The sequence below is a fragment of the Thalassophryne amazonica genome, chromosome 22 (assembly GCF_902500255.1).
Source record: "Thalassophryne amazonica chromosome 22, fThaAma1.1, whole genome shotgun sequence".
Taxonomy (NCBI): Eukaryota; Metazoa; Chordata; class Actinopteri; order Batrachoidiformes; family Batrachoididae; genus Thalassophryne; species Thalassophryne amazonica.
In genome coordinates, this window is record NC_047124.1 from 30,395,188 (window position 1) to 30,417,613 (window position 22,426).

Consider the following 22,426-nt stretch of genomic DNA (forward strand, 5'->3'; position numbering starts at 1 on the left):
TTGCTTTGGCCCACTAAGGAATCGATCAATTCTATATAAATTAATACTCCGCTGTCGTGGCACAAGCAGAGCTACAGCAGAGCATATTAACCTGCTTTTCATTATGATGTTTTTGCACTGCTATGTTTATCCTCTGTAAAGTTTCTGTCTAACTTGTTTGCCTCAATTAAAAAAAAAGAAGAGAAAATTTAAGAAAAGAGAAAAGGAACTCTCGCTTAAATAGAGGAGATCTCGCTGGAATTCAGTGCACACTGAAACAGGAAATGCTAAATGTTGAGTTGACATTGAATCTGAGAATGCTAAAGTGAGAGGCAGCGCACACCTTGACAGCACATGAGGCCAGTCAGTGACTATTTAGTGTGTAAATTGCATGAAGATTTTTTTAGTCATGGTAATGCTCCCCAGAAGCATTTACTGAAAATAAAGTGCGAAGGACCAAAATGAGATGATGAGGACATTCCAGGCATGTGAGACGCAACTAAAGAAAAATGCTTAAAATGGCGGGGATAAGAGGGCCATAGTTTGGGGGGGGGGGTGAAGCTGAATGTTTTTAGCCATGCTAATGCTCCCCAGAAGCATATTGTATTTTACACCTTTTTTTAAATAAAATGTGATACATTTAATTGTAATGTAATTGCATTTATGTCATTCACAGAACATCAACATTTACGTTTTTCCCACGGCCACATTCATTTATCTTCCGTCAAAGGAAAGAACTGTGCCTCCTCCTCTAACATCAACATATGTGTGCTTTTGACATTAAAGGTATAGGTTGGAATGAACTTAAACTCCAGTTTCTTTCATGTCCAAAGCAGAAGTGGGCTTCTTGTTAACTAAACATTATTAAATCCTTCTGATATCTTGTTTTCTACGTTTCCACACAGCAACCAAACAGTGCTCCACCAGTTCTGCTGCCCGGCTCCAGAAGCAGCTGAAGGCGAGACTTCGACCGCTTGTGTCCCCAGGTAAGACAAGCCCACCCTTGTGACATCTGTATATTTATTTTAAAGCCAAAGTTATTCACTTTAAGCAACTTTTGTTTTCCCCCTCCTGTGCAAATTTGAATTGCAGCCAGTTACCGTGCATCCTGTTAATGGCAGTGCTGCTGCAGCGAGCTACATAAAGCAACACAACTACCCCAGCAGCATCACCCATCTTGAAGTGGTTGTAAAAGCTTCACGATCTGTCTCGCATCTTTACGAACCCATATCCTCTTCTTGCCCTCTGCCGTAAATCTGGACAAAAAAGGATGGACACTCCTGTGTTCCGAAACCTGACCCCTTAGCGATAAAGAGCGGATGACTCCATACAGTTTTATTGGCTTGGGTTTGGGGTCATGTCATGGTTGCAATCTTATTTTACAAGCCGTTTGTTAGTACTGAGTTTAATGGTGAAAGTACAAAGCAATCATATAAAGTGGAATGTAAAACAGGAAAATTTATGCAAACCTAAAAATTTAACACTTTTGAGGATACTCAACTGTCAGAAAAATATAATAATATTAACAATAATAATAATAATAATAAGGAAGAGAAAGTCTTTATTACCGCCATCACTAAAGCACATTAGCAAAACCTCAGAATATTTCCATCTTAGATCACTTGGGGGGTGGGGGGTCCCAGTAACAATTTTGCCAGTCATAACCCTCATCACGTCTCCAATACAGCTGCCAGACTTATCTAACCCAAGGTTGGCCAAGATGAACATATCTTTCTCAAATGGGGAGAGTGGCCTATCTTATTCCCCAAGGAGAGCTGTCTTTTATCTTTTCACATGACAAACCCTCAACATTAAGTGGTCAAACATAAATGTAAAGTTAGCACAATATATATTCGGCACATGGTATCAATTAAAAGATAACTCCACATTATCCCATCATGATAATAATGAAAAATAACAAAGCACAAGAACTTTTACAACCACTAGTTGGTCCACTTAGATTACCAACTTTAGGTCTGGCTAACACATATTCAGAGTTAAATAGGGGTGCTATATAAAGGGAGAAAAGCAGGGGGCCTTAGACAGACCCCTGTGGAACCCCAAATTTCATGTCACTAAGGTTAGAGGTGTTGTTGTACAAAACACAGTGAGAACGACTGGTCAGGTATGATGTCAACCATGCAAGAACATGCCCAGTAATCCTAGAATGATTCTCCATCCTATGGAGTAGAATATGGTGATGGCATTCTGAGGGTTCTGCAATGACTGGAACAATAACAACAACAACAGAGCATCGCAATTGCATGAAATTGGACATGTTTACGGATTCTTCATGCCATTTTTGTAATCAGGTCATCTGCAAGTGATTTAGCACCAGGGGTGGCCACATATCTGGCTGTGCCCCAGTCCAGTCAGGAAAAGCTCTGCTCACCCCCCCACCCCTTAGTGGGGTGGGAGGCCCAGCTATCAAGCGCCAACTGAAAATCCATAGTGCTTTGGTATCGCTTAGTCTTGGCTGTATGCAAGGAATAACGCTTAAAAAAACTGGCATTTTGGCAAGGGGGTGCACAGCCAAAACAAGGGGATATGGCACCCCTATTTCCTGGTTTAGAAAAACCCCTGCATCTTTGGAGCCAGTGTAGTAATTTAATTGTAGGAACTATATGCTGTTGTTTCCTGTATGTATCAGGACTGGAGGAGCGACAGCCTCGTATTATTCATGACTTTTTATTTTGGTTAACCAGTGTCGCTGACCAAATGGTCCCCCTAAAAATCAGTCCCCCCTGATGACGCGGTTCATGGATTAAGACCTCGTTTCTGCTTCAAACTGCACACCAGTCATCATCTGTCTCAGCAACAGATATCTGAAGCTTTTGTACAACAATCATTTCCACATAAATTCAGCATTAGTTCATCATAAAAGGTGGTGGAAGTGATCAAACGCGGCTAAACGAGCTGCTAGCTGATGCGTTCACTGTGCGTCGGACATTTGAAAGCACTACAGAATTTCATCGAGTTTCTGCTTAAAACAGCCTTGTTTCTGCTTAAAACTGACTTTAGAATGATTTAAGAGGTTTTACTTTTGTCATCTGATGGTTAATAATTCCATTAATCCATTTGGTTGCTTTGGGTGAAGAGACTCCGTCTCAGATGTGCTGCTGTGGTCCAAAATGACACATGCGCAGATGCAAAAGGCGGACCGACTTTTTAGGGGCGGACTGTTCGGTGTGCGACACTGGCAAATCTGGACCGGGGCATCACTTAGCTCCTGGACAGTCTGAAGTGCAACCTGGCAACACTGGATGGACAGAAGCATAATGTTCCAGAAGTGTTGGATTTACGTAGGTCAGTCGAGTGTGGCGGCCAGTCAATGGTATCAATTCCGTCATCCTCCAGGAACTGCCTGCATACTCTCACCACATGAGGCCGGGTATTGTTGTGCACCAGGAGGAACCCATGACCCACTGCCCCAGCCCAGTGTCTGACAGTGGATCCAAGAATTTCATCCCAATACCTAATAGTTGTTAGGGTGTTGTTGTCTAGCCTGTAGAGGTCTATGTCTCCTTCTCAGAACATCACTGACTAACCCCCAAACCGGTCATGCTGAATGATGCTGCAGGCAACATAACATTCTCCACAGTGTCTCCAGACCCTTTCACATCTGTCACATGTGCTCAGTGGTTGACCTGCCAATTCTGGTGCTCTATGGCCAATCAAATTCCATGGCAGAGGTGGGACAAAGTCACCATCAAGTCACTCTCAAGTCATGAATCAGCAAGTCCCAAGTCAAGTCTCAAGTCATAATGACCACCAATTGTTTGCAAGCTGAGTTGAGACTTGACTTGGGACTTGCAGATTCATGACTTGAGAGTGACTTGATGGTGACTTTGTCCCACCTCTGTTCCACGGTACCGGCCAGTGCCATCACTGCATGATGTCGGGCCCTCAGGCCCCCTCATGAAGTCTGTTTCTGATTGTTTGGTCAGAGACATTCACACTCTTCATTGGCTTCCTGTTAATTCTAGAATAGAATTTAAAATTCTTCTTCTTACTTATAAGGTTTTGAATAATCAGGTCCCATCTTATCTTAGGGACCTCGTAGTACCATATCACCCCAATAGAGCGCTTCGCTCTCAGACTGCAGGCTTACTTGTAGTTCCTAGGGTTTGTAAGAGTAGAATGGGAGGCAGAGCCTTCAGCTTTCAGGCTCCTCTCCTGTGGAACCAGCTCCCAATTCAGATCAGGGAGACAGACACCCTCTTTACTTTTAAGATTAGGCTTAAAACTTTCCTTTTTGCTAAAGCTTATAGTTAGGGCTGGATCAGGTGACCCTGAACCATCCCTTAGTTATGCTGCTATAGAGGTAGACTGCTGGGGGGTTCCCATGATGCACTGTTTCTTTCTCTTTTTGCTCTGTATGCACCACTCTGCATTTAATCACTAGTGATCGATCTCTGCTCCCCTCCACAGCATATCTTTTTCCTGGTTCTCTCCCTCAGCCCCAACCAGTCCCAGCAGAAGACTGCCCCTCCCTGAGCCTGGTTCTGCTGGAGGTTTCTTCCTGTTTAAAGGGAGTTTTTCCTTCCCACTGTAGCCAAGTGCTTGCTCACAGGGGGTCGTTTTGACCGTTGGGGTTTTACATAATTATTGTATGGCCTTGCCTTACAATATAAAGCACCTTGGGGCAACTGTTTGTTGTGATTTGGCGCTATATAAAAAAAAATTGATTGATTGATTGATGCTGCCACCACCATGCCCACCACCATATATATATACGTGGTCTGTCCATAAATTAACGGTTATTTATTTATTTTTTTTAAACTATATGGATTTCATTCATATGTTTTTACGTCAGACATGCTTGAACCCTTGTGCGCATGCGTGAGTTTTTCCACGCCTGTCGGTGACGTCATTCGCCTATGAGCATGCCTTGGGAAGGAGTGGTCCCGCCCCCTCGTCGGATTTTCATTGTCTGGAAATGGCGGAATGAAAAGGACTTTTTTCCATCAGAATTTTTTCAGAAGCTGTTAGAGACTGGCACCTAGAAACCGTTTGAAAAATTTATCTGGGTTTCAGTGAAAATTTTAGGGCTTCACAGAGAATAAGGACTCTAACTACAGCTTTAAGGACCCCTTTAAGCATGGTCGGTGCGCCGCACTGCGAGCTGCGACGATGCGGCACAAACCACTGGATCATTTCTAAGCTGATGGCTCTGTGGATACGAGACCGTCGTGTGCTCTTTCTCTGGTTATCACAAGACCTGGACATCAGCCATTTCCCGGCAGATTTCACTTTTAACAAGAGATTTTGTCATGGAAAGCCGCGCGGAGGCTTCGCGCGTCACGACCGATTCGCTGATGAAGTGAGACAAAGGAACACCTCTGTTTCGGAGTGTTAGAGGACAAGTTGGGACATGTCTATCTCGGCTTTCAGTGCTTACCAGTTGAGTGAGTATAAAAGAACTTGTGGAGAGCTGGACATGTCCCAACTTGTCCTCTAACACTCCGAAATGGAGGTGTTCCTTTGTCATGATTGGGTATAAAAGGAGGATCCCCAAAAGTCTCAGCCATTCACAAGCAAAGATGAGGCGAGGAGCATCACTTTGTGAACAACTGCATGAAAAAAATATTCCAACAGTTTAAGAACAATGTTTCTCAATGTTCAATTGCAAGGAATTTAGGGATTCCATCACCTACAGTCCATAATATAATCAGAAAATTCAGAGAATCTGGAGAATTTTCTACATGTAAGCGGCAAGGCCGAAAACCAACATTGAATGCCCGTGACCTTTGATCCCTCAGGTGACACTGCATTAAAAACTGATATCATTGTGTAAAGGATCTTACCGCGTTGGCTCAGGAACACTTCAGAAAACCATTGTCAGTTAACACAGTTCGTCGCTACATCTACAAGTGCAAGTTAAAACTCTATCATGCAAAGTGAAAGCCACACATCAACAACATCCGGAAAGGCCACCACCTTTTCTTGGCCCAAGCTCATTTAAAATGGACAGACACAAAGTGGAAAAGTGTGCTGTGGTCTGATGAGTCCACATTTCAAATTGTTTTTGGAAATCATGGATGTCGTGTCCTCTGGACAAAAGAGAAAAAAGACCATCCAGATTGTTACCAGCACAAAGTTCAAAAGCCAGCATCTGTGATGGTATGGGGGTGTGTTAGTGCCCATGACATGGACAACTTACACATCTGTGATGGCACCATCAATGCTGAAAGGTACATCCAGGTTTTGGAGCAACACATGCTGCCATCCAAGCAACGTCTTTTTCAGGGACGTCCCTGCTTATTTCAGCAAGACAATGCCAAGCCACATTCTGCATGTGTTACAACAGCGTGACTTTGTAGTAAAAGAGTGCGGGTACTAGACTGGCCTGCCTGCAGTCCAGACCTGTCGCCCACTGAAAATGTGTGGTGCATTATGAAGCGCAAAATATGACAACGGAGACCCCGGACTGTTGAATAACTGAAGTCGTACATCAAGGAAAAATGGGAAAGAATTCCACCTACAAAGCTTCAACAATTAGTGTCCTCAGTTCCCAAACACTTTATTGAGTGTTGTTAGAAGGAAAGGCGATGTAACACAGTGGTAAACATACCACTGTCCCAGCTTTTTTGAATTGTGTTGCAGGCATCCATTTCAAAATGAGCAAATATTTGCACAAAACAATAAACTTTATATCAATCAATCAATCAATCAATTTTATTTATATAGCGCCAAATCACAACAAACAGTTGCCCCAAGGTGCTTTATATTGTAAGGCAAAGCCATACAATAATTACGTAAAAACCCCAACGGTCAAAACGACCCCCTGTGAGCAAGCACTTGGCAACAGTGGGAAGGAAAAACTCCCTTTTAACAGGAAGAAACCTCCAGCAGAACCAGGCTCAGGGAGGGGCAGTCTTCTGCTGGGACTGGTTGGGGCTGAGGGAGAGAACCAGGAAAAAGACATGCTGTGGAGGGGAGCAGAGATCGATCACTAATGATTAAATGCAGAGTGGTGCATACAGAGCAAAAAAAGAAAGAAACAGTGCATCATGGGAACCCCCCAGCAGTCTATGTCTATAGCAGCATAACTAAGGGATGGTTCAGGGTCACCTGATCCAGCCCTAACTATAAGCTTTAGCAAAAAGGAAAGTTTTAAGCCTAATCTTAAAAGTAGAGAGGGTGTCTGTCTCCCTGATCTGAATTGGGAGCTGGTTCCACAGGAGAGGAGCCTGAAAGCTGAAGGCTCTGCCTCCCATTCTACTCTTACAAACCCTAGGAACTACAAGTAAGCCTGCAGTCTGAGAGCAAAGCGCTCTATTGGGGTGATATGGTACTACGAGGTCCCTAAGATAAGATGGGACCTGATTATTCAAAACCTTATAAGTAAGAATAGAATTTAAAATTCTATTCTAGAATTAACAGGAAGCCAATGAAGAGAGGCCAATATGGGTGAGATATGCTCTCTCCTTCTAGTCCCCGTTAGTACTCTAGCTGCAGCATTTTGAATTAACTGAAGGCTTTTCAGGGAACTTTTAGGACAACCTGATAATAATGAATTACAATAGTCCAGCCTAGAGGAAATAAATGCATGAATTAGTTTTTCAGCATCACTCTGAGACAAGACCTTTCTAATTTTAGAGATATTGCGTAAATGCAAAAAAGCAGTCCTACATATTTGTTTAATATGCGCTTTGAATGACATATCCTGATAAAAAATGACTCCAAGATTTCTCACAGTATTACTAGAGGTCAGGGTAATGCCATCCAGAGTAAGGATCTGGTTAGACACCATGTTTCTAAGATTTGTGGGGCCAAGTACAATAACTTCAGTTTTATCTGAGTTTAAAAGCAGGAAATTAGAGGTCATCCATGTCTTTATGTCTGTAAGACAATCCTGCAGTTTAGCTAATTGGTGTGTGTCCTCTGGCTTCATGGATAGATAAAGCTATATATATATATATATATATATATATATATATATATATATATATATATATATATATATATATATATTGCATAATGTTACCACATGGTACCATGTACAAGCTAAAGAACGGATGTCCAAGGACAAATCCTTGGTGAACCCCTGAGGAGATTTTGGTTTCAGCCAGTTGTTGGAACCAATCAAGATTTACAAATGTTGAAACAATTAATTAAAAGTAAACATAGGCTGATAAATTAAATCTTAGCTTTGCTTCATTAGAAGCATAAAGTCATAAACTCATGAGGATGCTGAAGCATTTTGTTTAATCTTGATAGGTATGTAACATAGACGGTCGATTCAAAGATGAGTACTGAATTGATCCAGCATTTTTTCTGAGGAAACATAGGTTTAACATTGGTTTGTAATTGTTGATTTGATCTTGCTTGACACATTTTTTTTCAAAGATGAAATACACAAAACCTTTGAGAAGAAAGTAACAGTCCATTTGATAATATTTCATATACAAACTAAAAAGCACAACAGTTCATTGTGAGAAGATGGATGTTCATCTTGAGATTGTAGTTTTGATTTAAGTATTAATATAAATATCAAGTTCGTTAAACCTAACATACACATTTGAGTAAACGTGTTAAAATATGCTGATTTCGCTAATGCCCTGGATGTTGAAGCAAGAAGTACATTATGTGTAGACCCTGAGATCCATTGGTGCCCATACTTATGGATTCCATAGCATGAACTGGACGAAGGTGGATAACTCACCCTGGACAGGGTGCCAGTCCGACACAGGTCAACAAACCAACACCCATACCCATTTATAGCTGGGTGGATTGAGACTTTTACATTTTCCTAACCTTATCTTCCATCCATCCATTTCTGTACCCACTTATTTCAATTAAGGGTCACAGAGGAGCGGGGGGCTGGAGCATATCCCAGCACTCATGGGGCGTGAGGTGGGTACAGCTTGGACAGTATACCAGTCTACTGCAAGTTGCAAGCCTCCCATCCTGTACGCTAACATAGACTCACAAAATTTCCTGTATATTTGTATTGTCAAGTGTGTTGGTAGCATGGCCCAAGCAGAGGGTCACCCCTTTGAGTCTGGTCTGCTTGAGGTTTCTTCCTCAAATCATCGTTGCCTGTGTGCTTGCTCTAGAGGTTGGTAAGGTTAGACCTTACTTGTGTGAAGTGCCTTGAGGCAGCTTTGTTGCGATTTAGTGCTATATAAAATTAAATTATCACAGGACCAAATATAGACAAACACATTCACACCTACGGACAATTTAGTTTTCATTTCACCTATCCTGTATGTCTTTGGATGTGAGCCGAAGCTGGAGCACCCGGAGAGAACCCACGCAAACCCCGGAAGAACATACAAACTCCACACAAAAAGGCCCCAGGTGGGAATCAAACCCATGACCTTCTTGCTGTGAGGCAACAGTGCTAACCACTAATCCACTGGGCTGCCCTAGCCTGTTTTCTTTCTTTAAAAAAATAAAAATTTAAAAAACAAAAACAATGCAACTATGGAGTTCCAGTTTTCCATAAAAACTAAATGGCGCTACAGTCCGTAGTATTATTAAAGAAAAAAGAATAATAACTAAAGATGCTGCAGTTGATGCTGGTACTCAACTATTAGCCTAAATGTCCAGCAGCCTTGAGTACAGAATAAATCCATCCATCCATCCATTTTCTTCCGCTTTATCTGGAGTCGGGTCGCAGGGGCAGCAGCTCAAGCAAAGCCGCCCAGACCTCCCGATCCACACACACCTCCCCCAGCTCCTCCGGGGGAACCCCAAGGCGTTCCCAAGCCAGCCGAGAGATGTAGTGCCTCCAGAGTGTCCTGGGTCTTCCCCGGGGCCTCCTCCCAGTGGGACGTGCCCGGAACACCTCTCCAGCGAGGCGTCCAGGGGGCATCCGGAAAAGATGCCTGAGCCACCTCAACTGACTCCTTTCAACGTGGAGGAGCAGCGGCTCGACTCCGAGCTCCTCCCGAGTGACCAAGCTCCTCACTCTATCTCTAAGGGAGCGCCCAGCGACCCTGCGGAGGAAACTCATCTCGGCCGCTTGTACTCGCGATCTCGTTCTTTCGGTCATGAGCCAAATCTCATGACCACAGGTGAGGTTCGGAACGTAGATCGATCGGTAAATCGAGAGCTTTGCCCCCCTACTCAGCTCTCTCTTCACCACGACGGTCCGATACAGCAACCGCATCACTGCAGATGCTGCACCGATCCGTCTATCGATCTCACGCTCCATCTGTCCCTCACTTGTGAACAAGACCCCGAGATACTTAAACTCCTCCACTTGAGGCAAGGCAAGAATAAATGCCTTGCCTTGAAGAATAAATCCAAATTTTTAATATTTGGTGCTGGACAAAGAGTACGACATTAATTACACAAAGAAGTGGAGCAGCAGGGGCATTGGCACACCATTACCTTTCACGCTTCAAACCGTATTGAAAGGACAAAGTTTTATATATCTACCACTTTTATTTAGTCAAGTGCACTCTACCACCAGACTGTTGTTGAAAATTGCCACATTCATCTGATTGCAGCACGTCAATAGCAATTAAGCCATCTGCTAAAAATGGTTTATTTGTTTTGAATGGTGGGATTCACAGAATTGTATTGTTGCCGTGTTTGAGCATTTAAAATAAAAAAAGTGACAAGTAAACACATATTGACAGCTAATTGGTGTTGGACTCAATAGCCTTCATTCTTGAAATGTTCACAAAAACCTGTGAGTAAATGCAAAATTTGAACGTTTGTGGGAACAATCTGTGTTCATGTAGATTTGATTTTTAGACCATGAAACACAAAATCAAACACAACTGCAATCAGGACAAAAGAACATAAAAACAACTGTTGGAAGATTTAATTCCTGGTTATATTAGTTTGGCATTGTACATCTTCTGATTATTAAAATTTGTTTGACCAAAGTACGAACTGTTGTAGCAGCAGATCAGTATATATTTCAGACAGCTGTAGGAGATTACTAGGCATTTAATTTTGGGTAGCGCCTTGGCTAGCTATTGTGGCCTACTTGTTTGCTCTCCATGCTAGCTAATGGTCGCACCTATCATATTACCAAATTATAATAAATCATTTGATTTGATATTATGTTTTACTTAAGTATAAACAGTTCTAAAAACATCTATGAAGCTCTATAAATATTCGGCCACTCACACACTCTGTTCAGGATGTTTTTTTTTGTTGTTAAATTTTGCTATGTGGCTATGCTATGTGTAAGGAAATTAGCTGTTATTGTATTAGTAACCATGATGTGTCACCTAAATTTATAACATTCTGCCCTACTGAATTCTAAAATAAATTCTAAAAAGAAGCAATATTGAACATTACTGCTGTTTTTAATTCATTATCTGGCTGCAGTTCACACTGCTTAGCTAGGTTAGCTTGTAGCTGGCTTCGAAATAAGCCTGCTAAGCTTATTTTTGAGCAAATCAAGTATTTTTCAAATATATGCTCATCGGGTAATGTCAAAGGTTCTACTTAGTACTTACCAACCAACCAACCAACCAACGTAGGTAGAAGTACGTTATAGATCCCAAATTGGGATAGTTTTTACGTTACAGCAGCACTTACGTTCATATATAATAATAAAATGTGAACATTTTTGTAAAATAGTAAATAATGGTTATTAACACATAAGATGGCTGCGTAGTCAGGTACAGTGTTAGATCAGGTTCAAAGGGTTTTAATCATCATTGCAATACATCATTATAAAGGTTCAAGAAATTGTGCAAAACCAGAGAGTACTATATGTGTATGATTAGCACCAAGCTACCTCCTTCGCAAGAGGTTGTATAGAGGCCCTGAGGCCATCAAGTTGGTGTTTATCCGCGGATACTGTGACGTGAAATAGGTGAGAGTCGACCACTCCACCTTCCCAAGCCAGTGTCTTTTCTACAAGTACTTATTTATTCACAAAGTTATTTCAAAACCATTATTATTTAAATATGTTCATTTCCCAGACATCTTTGTGCAACTCTATAATCCAAACACTGCAAGTGTTTATAGGCTACAGTTTTAGTTGCACAGCATTCAACTTAAGGAAGTTGGGCCCCCCTATGGACGTCCCCCCCCCCCCCCCCCCATAGGTTGCACAATTGACCCAGGGGTGGGGGGCAAGTTCAATTGTGCAACCTGTTGCCTCACAACATAACAGCCCATCACTGCAGAGCATCAGTGCCCAACAGCCAATCACAACAGAACATCCTTACTGTTGCCTTACAATGTAACAACCAATCACAGCAGAGCATCAGTGCTTAACAATGCAATAGCCAATCACAGCAGATCATCCCTACTGTTGCCTAACAATGTAACAACCAATCAGAGCAGATCATCCCTGTCATTATTTAACAACACAATAACCAGTCACAGCAGAATGTTCCTGTTCTTGCCTAACAACGTAACACCCAATCAGTGCAGATCATCAATGCCTGACAATGCCACAGCCAATCACAGCAGTGCATTCCTTGCATTATCAAACAACATAACAACCAATCACAGCAGAACATTCCTACTATTGCCTAACAACGTAACAACCAATTACTGCAGGACATCCGTCTTGAGCGTAGCTGTCTACTCATCATATAAGCATCACACAGATGCTTATGGCCTTGGACACCATTGTCTAAGTATCTGGCAGCACAGTGGATTAGTGGTTAGCACTGTTGCCTCACAGCAAGAATGTCATGGGTTTGATTCCCACCTGTGGCTTTTCTGTGTGGAGTTTGAAAGTTCTCCATGGGTTTGCTCACGTGTCCTCCTACATTTGAAGACATGCAGGTTAGGTGAACTGGAAACTTTAAAAGTGTCCAAGTCTCCTTTGCAAAAGAAGTCTCGATTTCAATGGGACTAACCTGCTTAAATAAAGGTTAAAATAATTTAAAAAGTTAAGCTGCGTACTGTCCTTCAGATTTTCAATAGTTTCTCTGTAACAAGAAGTGATCTTCATCAGTTAGCCATCATTAAAACAATATTAATAAAAGCAAAAGTTGATAGTAGCTATAATATCCACCCTAGATGACTATGTTCACCTTTATAACATTTTCCTAAGTAAACATAATACAATCATAGGTAGGTTCTTTTGGCTTTGCCCTCTTTGCATGGGGTTGCCACAGCAGATCTGCATGTTGATTTGGCATAAATTTTACACTGGATGACCTTCCTCAAGCAAATTCCATGGAGGATAAGTATAGGCGGTTTTGAACCAAGAACCTTCTGTTTTGGACACAAGTGCACTGACCACCACGCTCAAAAGCATACTCTCGGTTTTAGTTATTGCTAGTTGTTATGGCGTGGCACCAAGGTACAATCCTGAAACTACTTCAGAACAACCCGATTGCCATCTAGGACACTATTCACTAACATTCTTCCTGAAGACTAGTGGTGGACATTTCCTTTAACCATGAAGTCTTAGAAATGGCATACCCTAAGGCTCAGTTCTGGTTCCCATGCTGTTCAACATCTACTTAAGTTACCTACCACTTGCAACATCATGACAGTATGGCTATGCTGATGTCACCCTTTTACATTCAGGCAGAAGCTGGTCAAAAGTCAAGGATGTCCTGACGGCAGACATGGCATAAATTATAGCATATCTTAAAACCTGGAGATTGAAGTTGAATGTGGGGAAAACTACTTGAACTGTCTTTCACCTCAACACCAAAGAGGTTTGGAGCCACCTCATAGTCACTCTTGATGATACACCTCTACCTTGTTATCCCTCTCCTGCAAACCTAGGGATGACTCTAGATAGGCAGCTGACATAAGACAAGACAAGACAAGATCATCCTTTATTAAACTCACAACGGGGAAATTTGCGATGTTACAGCAGCAAAGGGGTAGTTCCAGACAGGGGTCATGGGCAGCCAGTCTGACCACCCTACGTACCGCTGCTCTCGGTCTCGTTTATGGTGCAGCAGAATACACTACTCCCGCATGGTGTTGAAGTTCACACACGAAGAAGGTGGACAGTTTGCTCAACGACACCCTCAGAATTGTTAGCCCCACAACCAACCCTGAACTGGGCCAGATACTGGCCTCTCTCTCCTAGCCTGTGATTGGTTGGCGGGTGAGACGCTGACGTCAGCCCATGCGTCAGCCTCACATTGATGTGGCGCGAGCACTGCTCTCCTATTGGTTGTTTAGGAGAGGGAATTCTCACTCCAAAATGGAAGCCAGTATCCCACCCAATTCATAGCCAGGCCAGTTGTCGGGCTACAGAATTGTTAGCGGTTGCCTCCGACAAACATCTGCCAAGTTTTTTCGTGTTCTGTCTGTCATTACCTCTACGTCTCTTCAAACACTCACAGTCTCACAAATAAGGCTCGACATTACAGCGAAGGCTTAACGACTGGACCGCCAACGCCTGCCGTCTTGCTGCCCCTTCTCCCGACATACACCTATCCTGTGCAGCTCAAAATAGTTATTATGCTAAATGACAAAAAAGCACTCACATCGCATTGTGTTGCTGCCAAACTGGTTTTAATCAATGTTTAGAAATCCAGAAAATCCTACAAGGCCTAAAGGCAAAAATATTCCGTATCTCCAGTCGCTACATATTTGAGAGTACGACAAATACCCCACGCAGTCGCTTGGATTGTCAGAAATGTTGGGTTTTAAAATCCTCAGAGGTTTTTGTTAGATCAGCCACATGTAGAGTAGAATGGGAGGCAGAGCCTTCAGCTTTCAGGCTCCTCTCCTGTGGAACCAGCTCCCAATTCAGATCAGGGAGACAGACACCCTCTCTACTTTTAAGATTAGGCTTAAAACTTTCCTTTTTGCTAAAGCTTATAGTTAGGGCTGGATCAGGTGACCCTGAACCATCCCTTAGTTATGCTGCTATAGACGTAGACTGCTGGGGGGTTCCCATGATGCACTGTTTCTTTCTTTTTTTGCTCTGTATGCACCACTCTGCATTTAATCATTAGTGATCGATCTCTGCTCCCCTCCACAGCATGTCTTTTTCCTGGTTCTCTCCCTCAGCCCCAACCAGTCCCAGCAGAAGACTGCCCCTCCCTGAGCCTGGTTCTGCTGGAGGTTTCTTCCTGTTAAAAGGGAGTTTTTCCTTCCCACTGTAGCCAAGTGCTTGCTCACAGGGGGTCGTTTTGACCGTTGGGGTTTTACATAATTATTGTATGGCTTTGCCTTACAATATAAAGCGCCTTGGGGCAACTGTTTGTTGTGATTTGGCGCTATATAAAAAAATTGATTGATTGATTGTAGAGTGAAATTACTAAAATAAATCTGGCAACTGGTTATATTTTTAAACTGTAAATAAGATAAAATAAAATTTAACGGAGACACTGGTGACAAACCCGTGAGTCTAGTACCGTGTCTGTTGTCACAGCAGTCCCATCATGCTTTTCTTAATTACAACCACAGATTTCTGAGGCACTGGCTAAAATTGGGCACGAGTGACTTTTATATAGAATCAAAGCTGGAGGGGAAATTGGGATTTTTTTGGGCGGAGGGTGGGGATAATAGACAAGAATCGATCAGAGGTTCAGCAGCGTGATCTTTGCTTGATAGAAGATGTTTGGGCTGTTGTGTTTTGTGATTGCTTTGTGCTTAGGGACCATTACAAGACAATGCAACCAAAGTGCACAACAAAAGGTCCCTACAAACGTCCCGACTCTGCCTCCTCTCCTTCCGTCAACCCCCAAGCTCTTCAAAATAAATATATATATATATATAAACACACGTCAATCTCTGAAGCAAACCACTTCAAAAGTGGACTCTCTGGGCCTAAGAAAAAAGCAGCTTGTGGTTTTTGTCCTTTTGCGTTTTTCACTTCTGTTGCGTGTATCTCTATTTTTAAAGCTGTTGTTGATTTGTGTATTTTACGCATTGTTGTCAGTGATTTGTTGGCCGTTTAAGCGTCACCGCAACTTGCACCACAGCCCATGGCATCCTTCATCGCTCACGTTCACCCCATTTGAGCTTGTCTTTCCACTGTGGTCATATTATGTTTGGTATTAAGCATCACGTATAATTATTACCATGCAATAAAAGTGTAATTACACAGTGTAACAGGACCATAATGTACTATAATGTGTGTAGGGTCTTTCCCATGCTGGGATTTTGTGAGCTGTCTTGTTAACACTTGTAAAACATTGTGTGTGTGTGTGTGGGGGGGGGGGGGGGGGGGGGGAGTGGGGGAGCGTTCTTACCATGTTGCATGCTTGCAGCGATCAGCACATGTATTTTCCCGCCTTTTTCGCTGTGTGCGTATTAATGTAAATGTGTGTGTCTACCCATGTCAGTTTGGTACACACAACATGTCCTGTGACCACCAGACAACAAGCACAAGTGACTCACCTTAGCCGCACATTTAACTTCCAGGACATGTTGTATTCCACGAGAAATGAGATCTTGCACATTTTTTTTTCAGGTTTGATAGACCAGCTCAGTATTCCACTTTTTTATCATACTGTCAAGGAATACGTCACATTTTCATGACACGGTCAAGAATAGGTCACTATTGTTAACCCTAGCTATCTCTAACCCCCACACTCTCCCGTCACCACCACACCCCGAATTTCGTGATAACATCACAAAACAATTTCATGATACGTCATGAAAATATAACAAATTTCACGATGGCACCACAAACTAATAGATTAAATCACTTGTCCATGATTCTGTCACAAATTGGTGTGAAACTGGGTTGGATAGGACTTGACACTTTACAAGTAAGCGGAACTTCAAAGATGAATACCGCCCTCTTTCCAGCTGTGGAGGATTAGTGCTCCTCTCCTATAGGCCAAACTGTGGTACCTTGGGAAATTTTAAAAAGGTCTTTTTGCAGGGTGTTGATATGAAAAAAATTTTATTTGCAATGAAATCAGATTTTGTCTAGAATATCATAAAAACATATGACATAATTTACAGATTATGTAATATAAAAATTAAACATTTAATACTATAATGACTATGGAAATGAGAAATTTTACCACATTGATTGATCCTTACCAAACCTAACCTTATCTGGACTATTCCAGGCCTCACGTCCATATGTGTGCCACGTTTGAACCAAATCAGAGTGAAAAACTCCAATATTGTCTTTTGACCCTAAGGTCTTTGACAAACCCTTAATTCTAGGGTTGACTGCCATCCATATATCAAGTTTGGTGGAAACTGGGCAAAGGACTTGAATGGGATAACAGAACATAGACAGATAAACAAAAATTTTGATCTTTGACTCCAATGAGCTTGACCGTTGTCAAAAGAAACATCTTAAAGACTATTCAGGTTTTGTGCAAACAAACAATTACACATTCTGTCAGCTAGCTGTTTTGCTATATGTAGTCAGTTCTTGATAAGTGTCCAAATCAGGTAACAGCAGAATCAGAATCAGAAAAGTTTTATTGCCATATGAGTGAACAAGTTTCCAACATTAGGAAATTGCTGCAGGACTTGGTGCTAACATAAAAAAAAATAGAGCAGTAAAACAAGTAATATATAATAAAACGTTACACTATAACAATGTTACAAAATGTACAGAATGTATGAGCTAAGATAAATAAATGGTGGTGATAAATGGTGATAGCAACAATGTAGAGTTCTAAAGGTTCTTGTTGAGGAGGCCAACAGCAAAGGGGAAAAAACTGTTCTTATGGTGGGAGGTTCTGGTCCGAAGGGACCGTAGCCTCCTGCCTGAGGGGAGGAGGTCGAAAAGGCTATATCCAGGGTTAGAAGGATCGGCTCTGATCCAACCTGAACGCCCTAGTGTCCTGGAGGTGTACAGGTCCTGAAGAGATGGAAGGTTGTAGCCAATCACTTTCTCAGCAGAGCGTACAATGCGCTGTAGTCAATGTATGTCCCTGGTGGTGGCTCCAGCATACCATACGGTGATGGAGGTGGTGAGGATGGACTCGATGATGGCAGTGTAAAACTGCACCATGATCCTTGCTGGCAGGTTGAATTTCTTCAACTGCTGCAGGAAATACATCCTCTGCTGGGCCTTCTTGACAACAGAAGTAATGGTGGACTCCCACCTGAGGTCCTGGGTTAGAGTGATTCCCAGGAAACAGAAGGTGTCCACTATAGTGATGGGGGTGTCTGCCAGGGTAATGAAGGGGAGAGGGGCTGTGTTCTTTCTAAAGTCCACATTAATCTCCACTGTCTTCTCAGTGTTCAGCACCAAGTTGTTATAGCTGCACCAGGACACCAGTCATTGGACCTCCAGCCTATAGGCGGACTCATCCTCATCAGAGATGAGTCCGATAAGGGTGGTGTCATCTGCAAACTTGATAAGCTTGACAGACTGGTGATCAGAGGTGCAGCAGTTGGTGTACAGGGAGAAAAGCAGAGGAGAGAGGATACAGCCCCGAGGAGTACCGATACTGGTGGTCCGGGAGTCTGTGACATTCCTCCCCAGCCTCCGGTGCTGCTTCCTATCCTCCAGGAAGTTGGCAATGCACCTGCAGGTAGAATCAGGCACGTTCATCTGGGAAAGTTTATCTTGGAGAAGATCTGGGAGGATGGTATTGAAGGCAGAGCTGAAATCCACAAACAGGATCCTAGCGTAGGTTCCCAGGGAGTCCAGATGCTGCAGAATGAAGTGCAAAGCCAGATTCATGGCGTCATCCACAGACCTACTGGCTCTGTAAGCAACAGCTAATGGTGGCAGCTAACATGTTGGCTAACCATGATACGTCATCTGATTTTGTACAGTTTTGACTTGGTCAAGTATAAACAAGTAAAATGTAATAATAATTTAATGTCATTTTGTTCCACTCGTCACTCAGTCTTTGTTCTCAGACTGACTCTTTGCTTAATTACTCAGTTAGCTTAGCGACCATGACCTCAAGTCCCCATGATTGCCCAAAACACTTATGAATTTGAATATCCCTGAATATTTTTGCCATTTTCTCACTGACAAGGAAGGGAATTTACAAATATGAAAAAAGCAGTTTGTTCACATATGTTTGATAAATACTGTGAAAAAATTATTCTATAAAAAAAACACTTTCCCATGCAATTAGCAACCAATTTTATATCTAATTTCATATATATATATATATATTCTTTTTTTAACCACTTTTCCATGCAATTGCATGGGAAAATGTGTTTTACACCAGATTCTCTTCTTAACGCAAATCCAAGTAGGGGTTTTGATGGGTTTTGAACCACTGATCTATTTGGTTGCCATGTTTTCTTCAGTTGAAATCAAAGTAGTGATAGTAATCTAAGCTCTTTTTTTTAATGTTTTGACATCACCATAAACTTATTTCAACTTTTGCCTCGGCATGTCCATTTCTGAGCTCTGAGGCTTGCTACCCCTTCTGCTCTCAAGATGCTGATGCCACCAAATGGTAGATGAATGTAATCACACCTAAAATCTCAAGAGATCTGCTCTTATAGAAGATGTTCATTCTTTCTATCCAATAAGACATTTAAGGCCCAGTGGTACCAGTGATTATCTGAGGATTCCGTAGTATAAACCAGATCAGAGTCTAGAACTACCCCTGGATGATACACCAGGGTAATTCCCCAGTCAAGCCCGGTATCCGACTGAGATGAAGTGTCGAATAAAACCCCTATCCACTGAGCTACCTGCAGATTTTTTTGTGATATTTATTAAAAATATTGTAAAATCCTTGGTAGCTCAGTACATTATGACAACGAAATAAGGTACAATCTATGAAGGCAGGTCAGAATTATTTTTCTAGCATTGCCTCAAATTAGGGCTGGACAATTAATCAAAAACATACCAAAATCGACAGTTAGAACCTCTCACTGATGTAATCTTACTCATAACAACTAGTTTGATTAATACTTAATGAGCTTCATTAAAAAGCACCAGATGTAAGAATCAGTCAGTCATTGACCCCAGTTCATCCCAACCTCTTGAATATAAATATCTGCTGCAATCAGGTAACAAGCGCGTGGCCTTGGCTTTGTCAAGCTATTGGGATCCTCGATACTGGGGCACCTGCATGCTGGGTCATACCTAGAGAAACACACCACATGTTCAAAACGTAGCTGATGCAGTGCAAGTGATAAGGGAGTGTCCTGAAGTAAGGCATTCCAGTGGTACCCAAGGAACCTACTACTATGCAAAGCTAGTCATTGCCTTAGGTCATTGATTATCTTCCAAGTCTCACAACCAAGATCAGGAAACCTTTCCTTACCAACAAAGCTACAGGTTTCCACAACCCTACTCAATCCCAAGTCCATGTAAGCATTGAAGAGTGTTGGAGCCTGAACACTAACGAATGCCAGAATTCACTGGAGAAAAGTCAGCAATTCTTCCTCTGCTCTGCAGACCACTCACAGTACTTGGCTATGATAACCAGGGCAATGACCCACAGTTTGAAATCATTGCAATATTGATTTAGAGTCCTATCACCCACCCAGCAAACTCATAGACCTGGGTATAATTAAGTGTTATATCTTGGAGAAGGCATTTCATCTCCATTGTCCCTGTCCAAAATGGGTAGCAGCCTTCGCTGGGGAAGTTACCTACATCGGACTCGTGTCCCATCCAGGGTGCTTCACACTATGGAATCCAGGGATAAGCACAGATACCAGTGGACCTCAGGGACTATGTAGGTCCCAGTCTATTGTGGTTTAATGTTTCCTCTCAACTTCCATATTCTATCACCTTGTGGTCTTGAAGGGTGCAGGCACGATCTCCTGTACCACGTTTTCCCTCTTTCTGTTTTTATTGTTTTTGTGATCTCCTCTTGTTGTCTTTCTCTGATATTTGCAAATTCCAGATTCTGTGTATTAAACTTCAAATCTCCAGGAATTCCCACCTACACAAATTCACAGTGTGCAAACAACACAACAGTTCCACTGCCTGCACCTGACAGTAGTGGACCCTTTGTTTCATACACCGAACCCGACAGGCAAATTGCAATTCTGAAAATTTAATCTGCAATACCTCCCTTTTTCTGTGAGTAATTCAGGCTTCGGGGCCAGAAGGGTCAGTTCTGAAAAAGGTTGCCAGGGCAAGTTTTTGCAGGAACGCGGTGTAATGATTTGAAGCCACGCTCGCGCTAGGATTGCATCGGTCTGCACCTGAGGAGTTGTTAGCCGAAACAGAAAAGAAGCAGGCGGTATAATGATGTGTGTGAGGCAATTAAAATGAGGAGACAGTGGTGGGAATTTCACTACGGAGTGTCACGACTCAGTCGCACCAGGCTTTACACAGACACCACAGGGTTTAAACACTGGAGGTTTTGCATTCAGGGTCATCCGGGTGTATCTATAACCACTCATGGACGAGGCTAATTGGGTGGCATGACCGTAGTGTTTCAATTCAAGGCAAGCTTTTTTTTTCTTTTCTTTTTTTTTACTGCAGTGTAAAGCTGCAGACTGCACTCAGGAGTTTTGTGGGTACACTTACGGTTCCATTGGAGACTTCAGGCTTTAGTTTCTGCGTTGCAGCAAATGTGAAAACTGCTGCGGTCAACACAAAGGGCAGCAGATATTGAATAAATGGAAAGAGGGACGTATTATTAGGAGAATGTTTCAGTGTGGAGAATAGCACAGCAAAAAAAACCAAAAAAAAAAAACAAGAATGACAGAGGATGAGGTGGAAATATCTTTGAGATAGCACTGCAACAATTACTCAGTATAATCAATAATAATCAATTATAATCAATAATAGTAAAATATAACAATGCTAAAATCTCCTCGGCTATATGGACATTGTGTTCTTGATAATTTGCAGTTGTTCAATTATTAACATCCTATTGTCTTACGTACAATTTGTACATATTCAGTAAAGCCCCTCTATCAATCAGTCAATCAGTCAATCAAAATCAATATTTACATTTTAACGTCGTCTACCGAAGGCGTGTGCATTTACATGAGTTTTTGACAAGAGTGGAAGTTGTGCAAATCAATGAATATTTGTAGATCACCCTCTGTGCGTTTGTATGTATTAATGAGACAAATTTACTTCCGTAGGAAGTTAGCGGATGTTAGCATGCACGCTAATGTCTGCTAAATGTCTTACAAATCACTCCAGAGGTGTTATTAGTTTCCAAAAACAGTTTTTTCAGTTTTAGAAGTGTTTATTTCTCACTAGCTTTTACATAATATATGACAAAGAGGTTATATTTGCACAAAAAAGTTTGAAGCTAGCTACCAGGCTGTGATGTTGCCATGCTAACATCCGCTAAAGGTTTTGTAAGTCCTTCCAGAGGTATTATCAGGTTACAAAAACAGAATTTTCAGTTTTAGAAGTGTTTATTTCTCGCTAGCTTTTACATAATATATGACAAAGACGTTATATTTACACAAAAATTTTTGTAGCTAGCTACCAGGCTCGGATGGCACCACGCTAAAGCGGATGTTAGCATTTTCAGTTTTAGAAGTGTTTATTTCTCGCTAGCTTTTACATAATATATGACAAAGGTGTTATTTCTAGCCAAGAATGGAGCAAAATTAGCAGCTAGCAACACCAGGAACTGAAGTCACCATGCTAACATCTGCGAGATCATCACACTCGAGTCTGCGAGATCATACCATGAAATATAGAATCAGAATGTGACTT

General features: G+C 42.0%; 1 protein-coding gene across 2 annotated transcripts in view; it reads left to right on the plus strand.

Moving 5' to 3' along the window:
• Nucleotides 1–22,426, plus strand: part of iqsec3a (IQ motif and Sec7 domain ArfGEF 3a) — a 310,387-nt gene that overhangs the window by 58,212 nt on the left and 229,749 nt on the right. For both annotated transcript variants that reach the window (XM_034163070.1, XM_034163071.1), the window contains exon 2: nucleotides 885–965. In XM_034163070.1, the coding sequence (XP_034018961.1) occupies nucleotides 885–965 (81 nt within the window). The remainder of the gene's footprint in view (nucleotides 1–884; nucleotides 966–22,426) is intronic.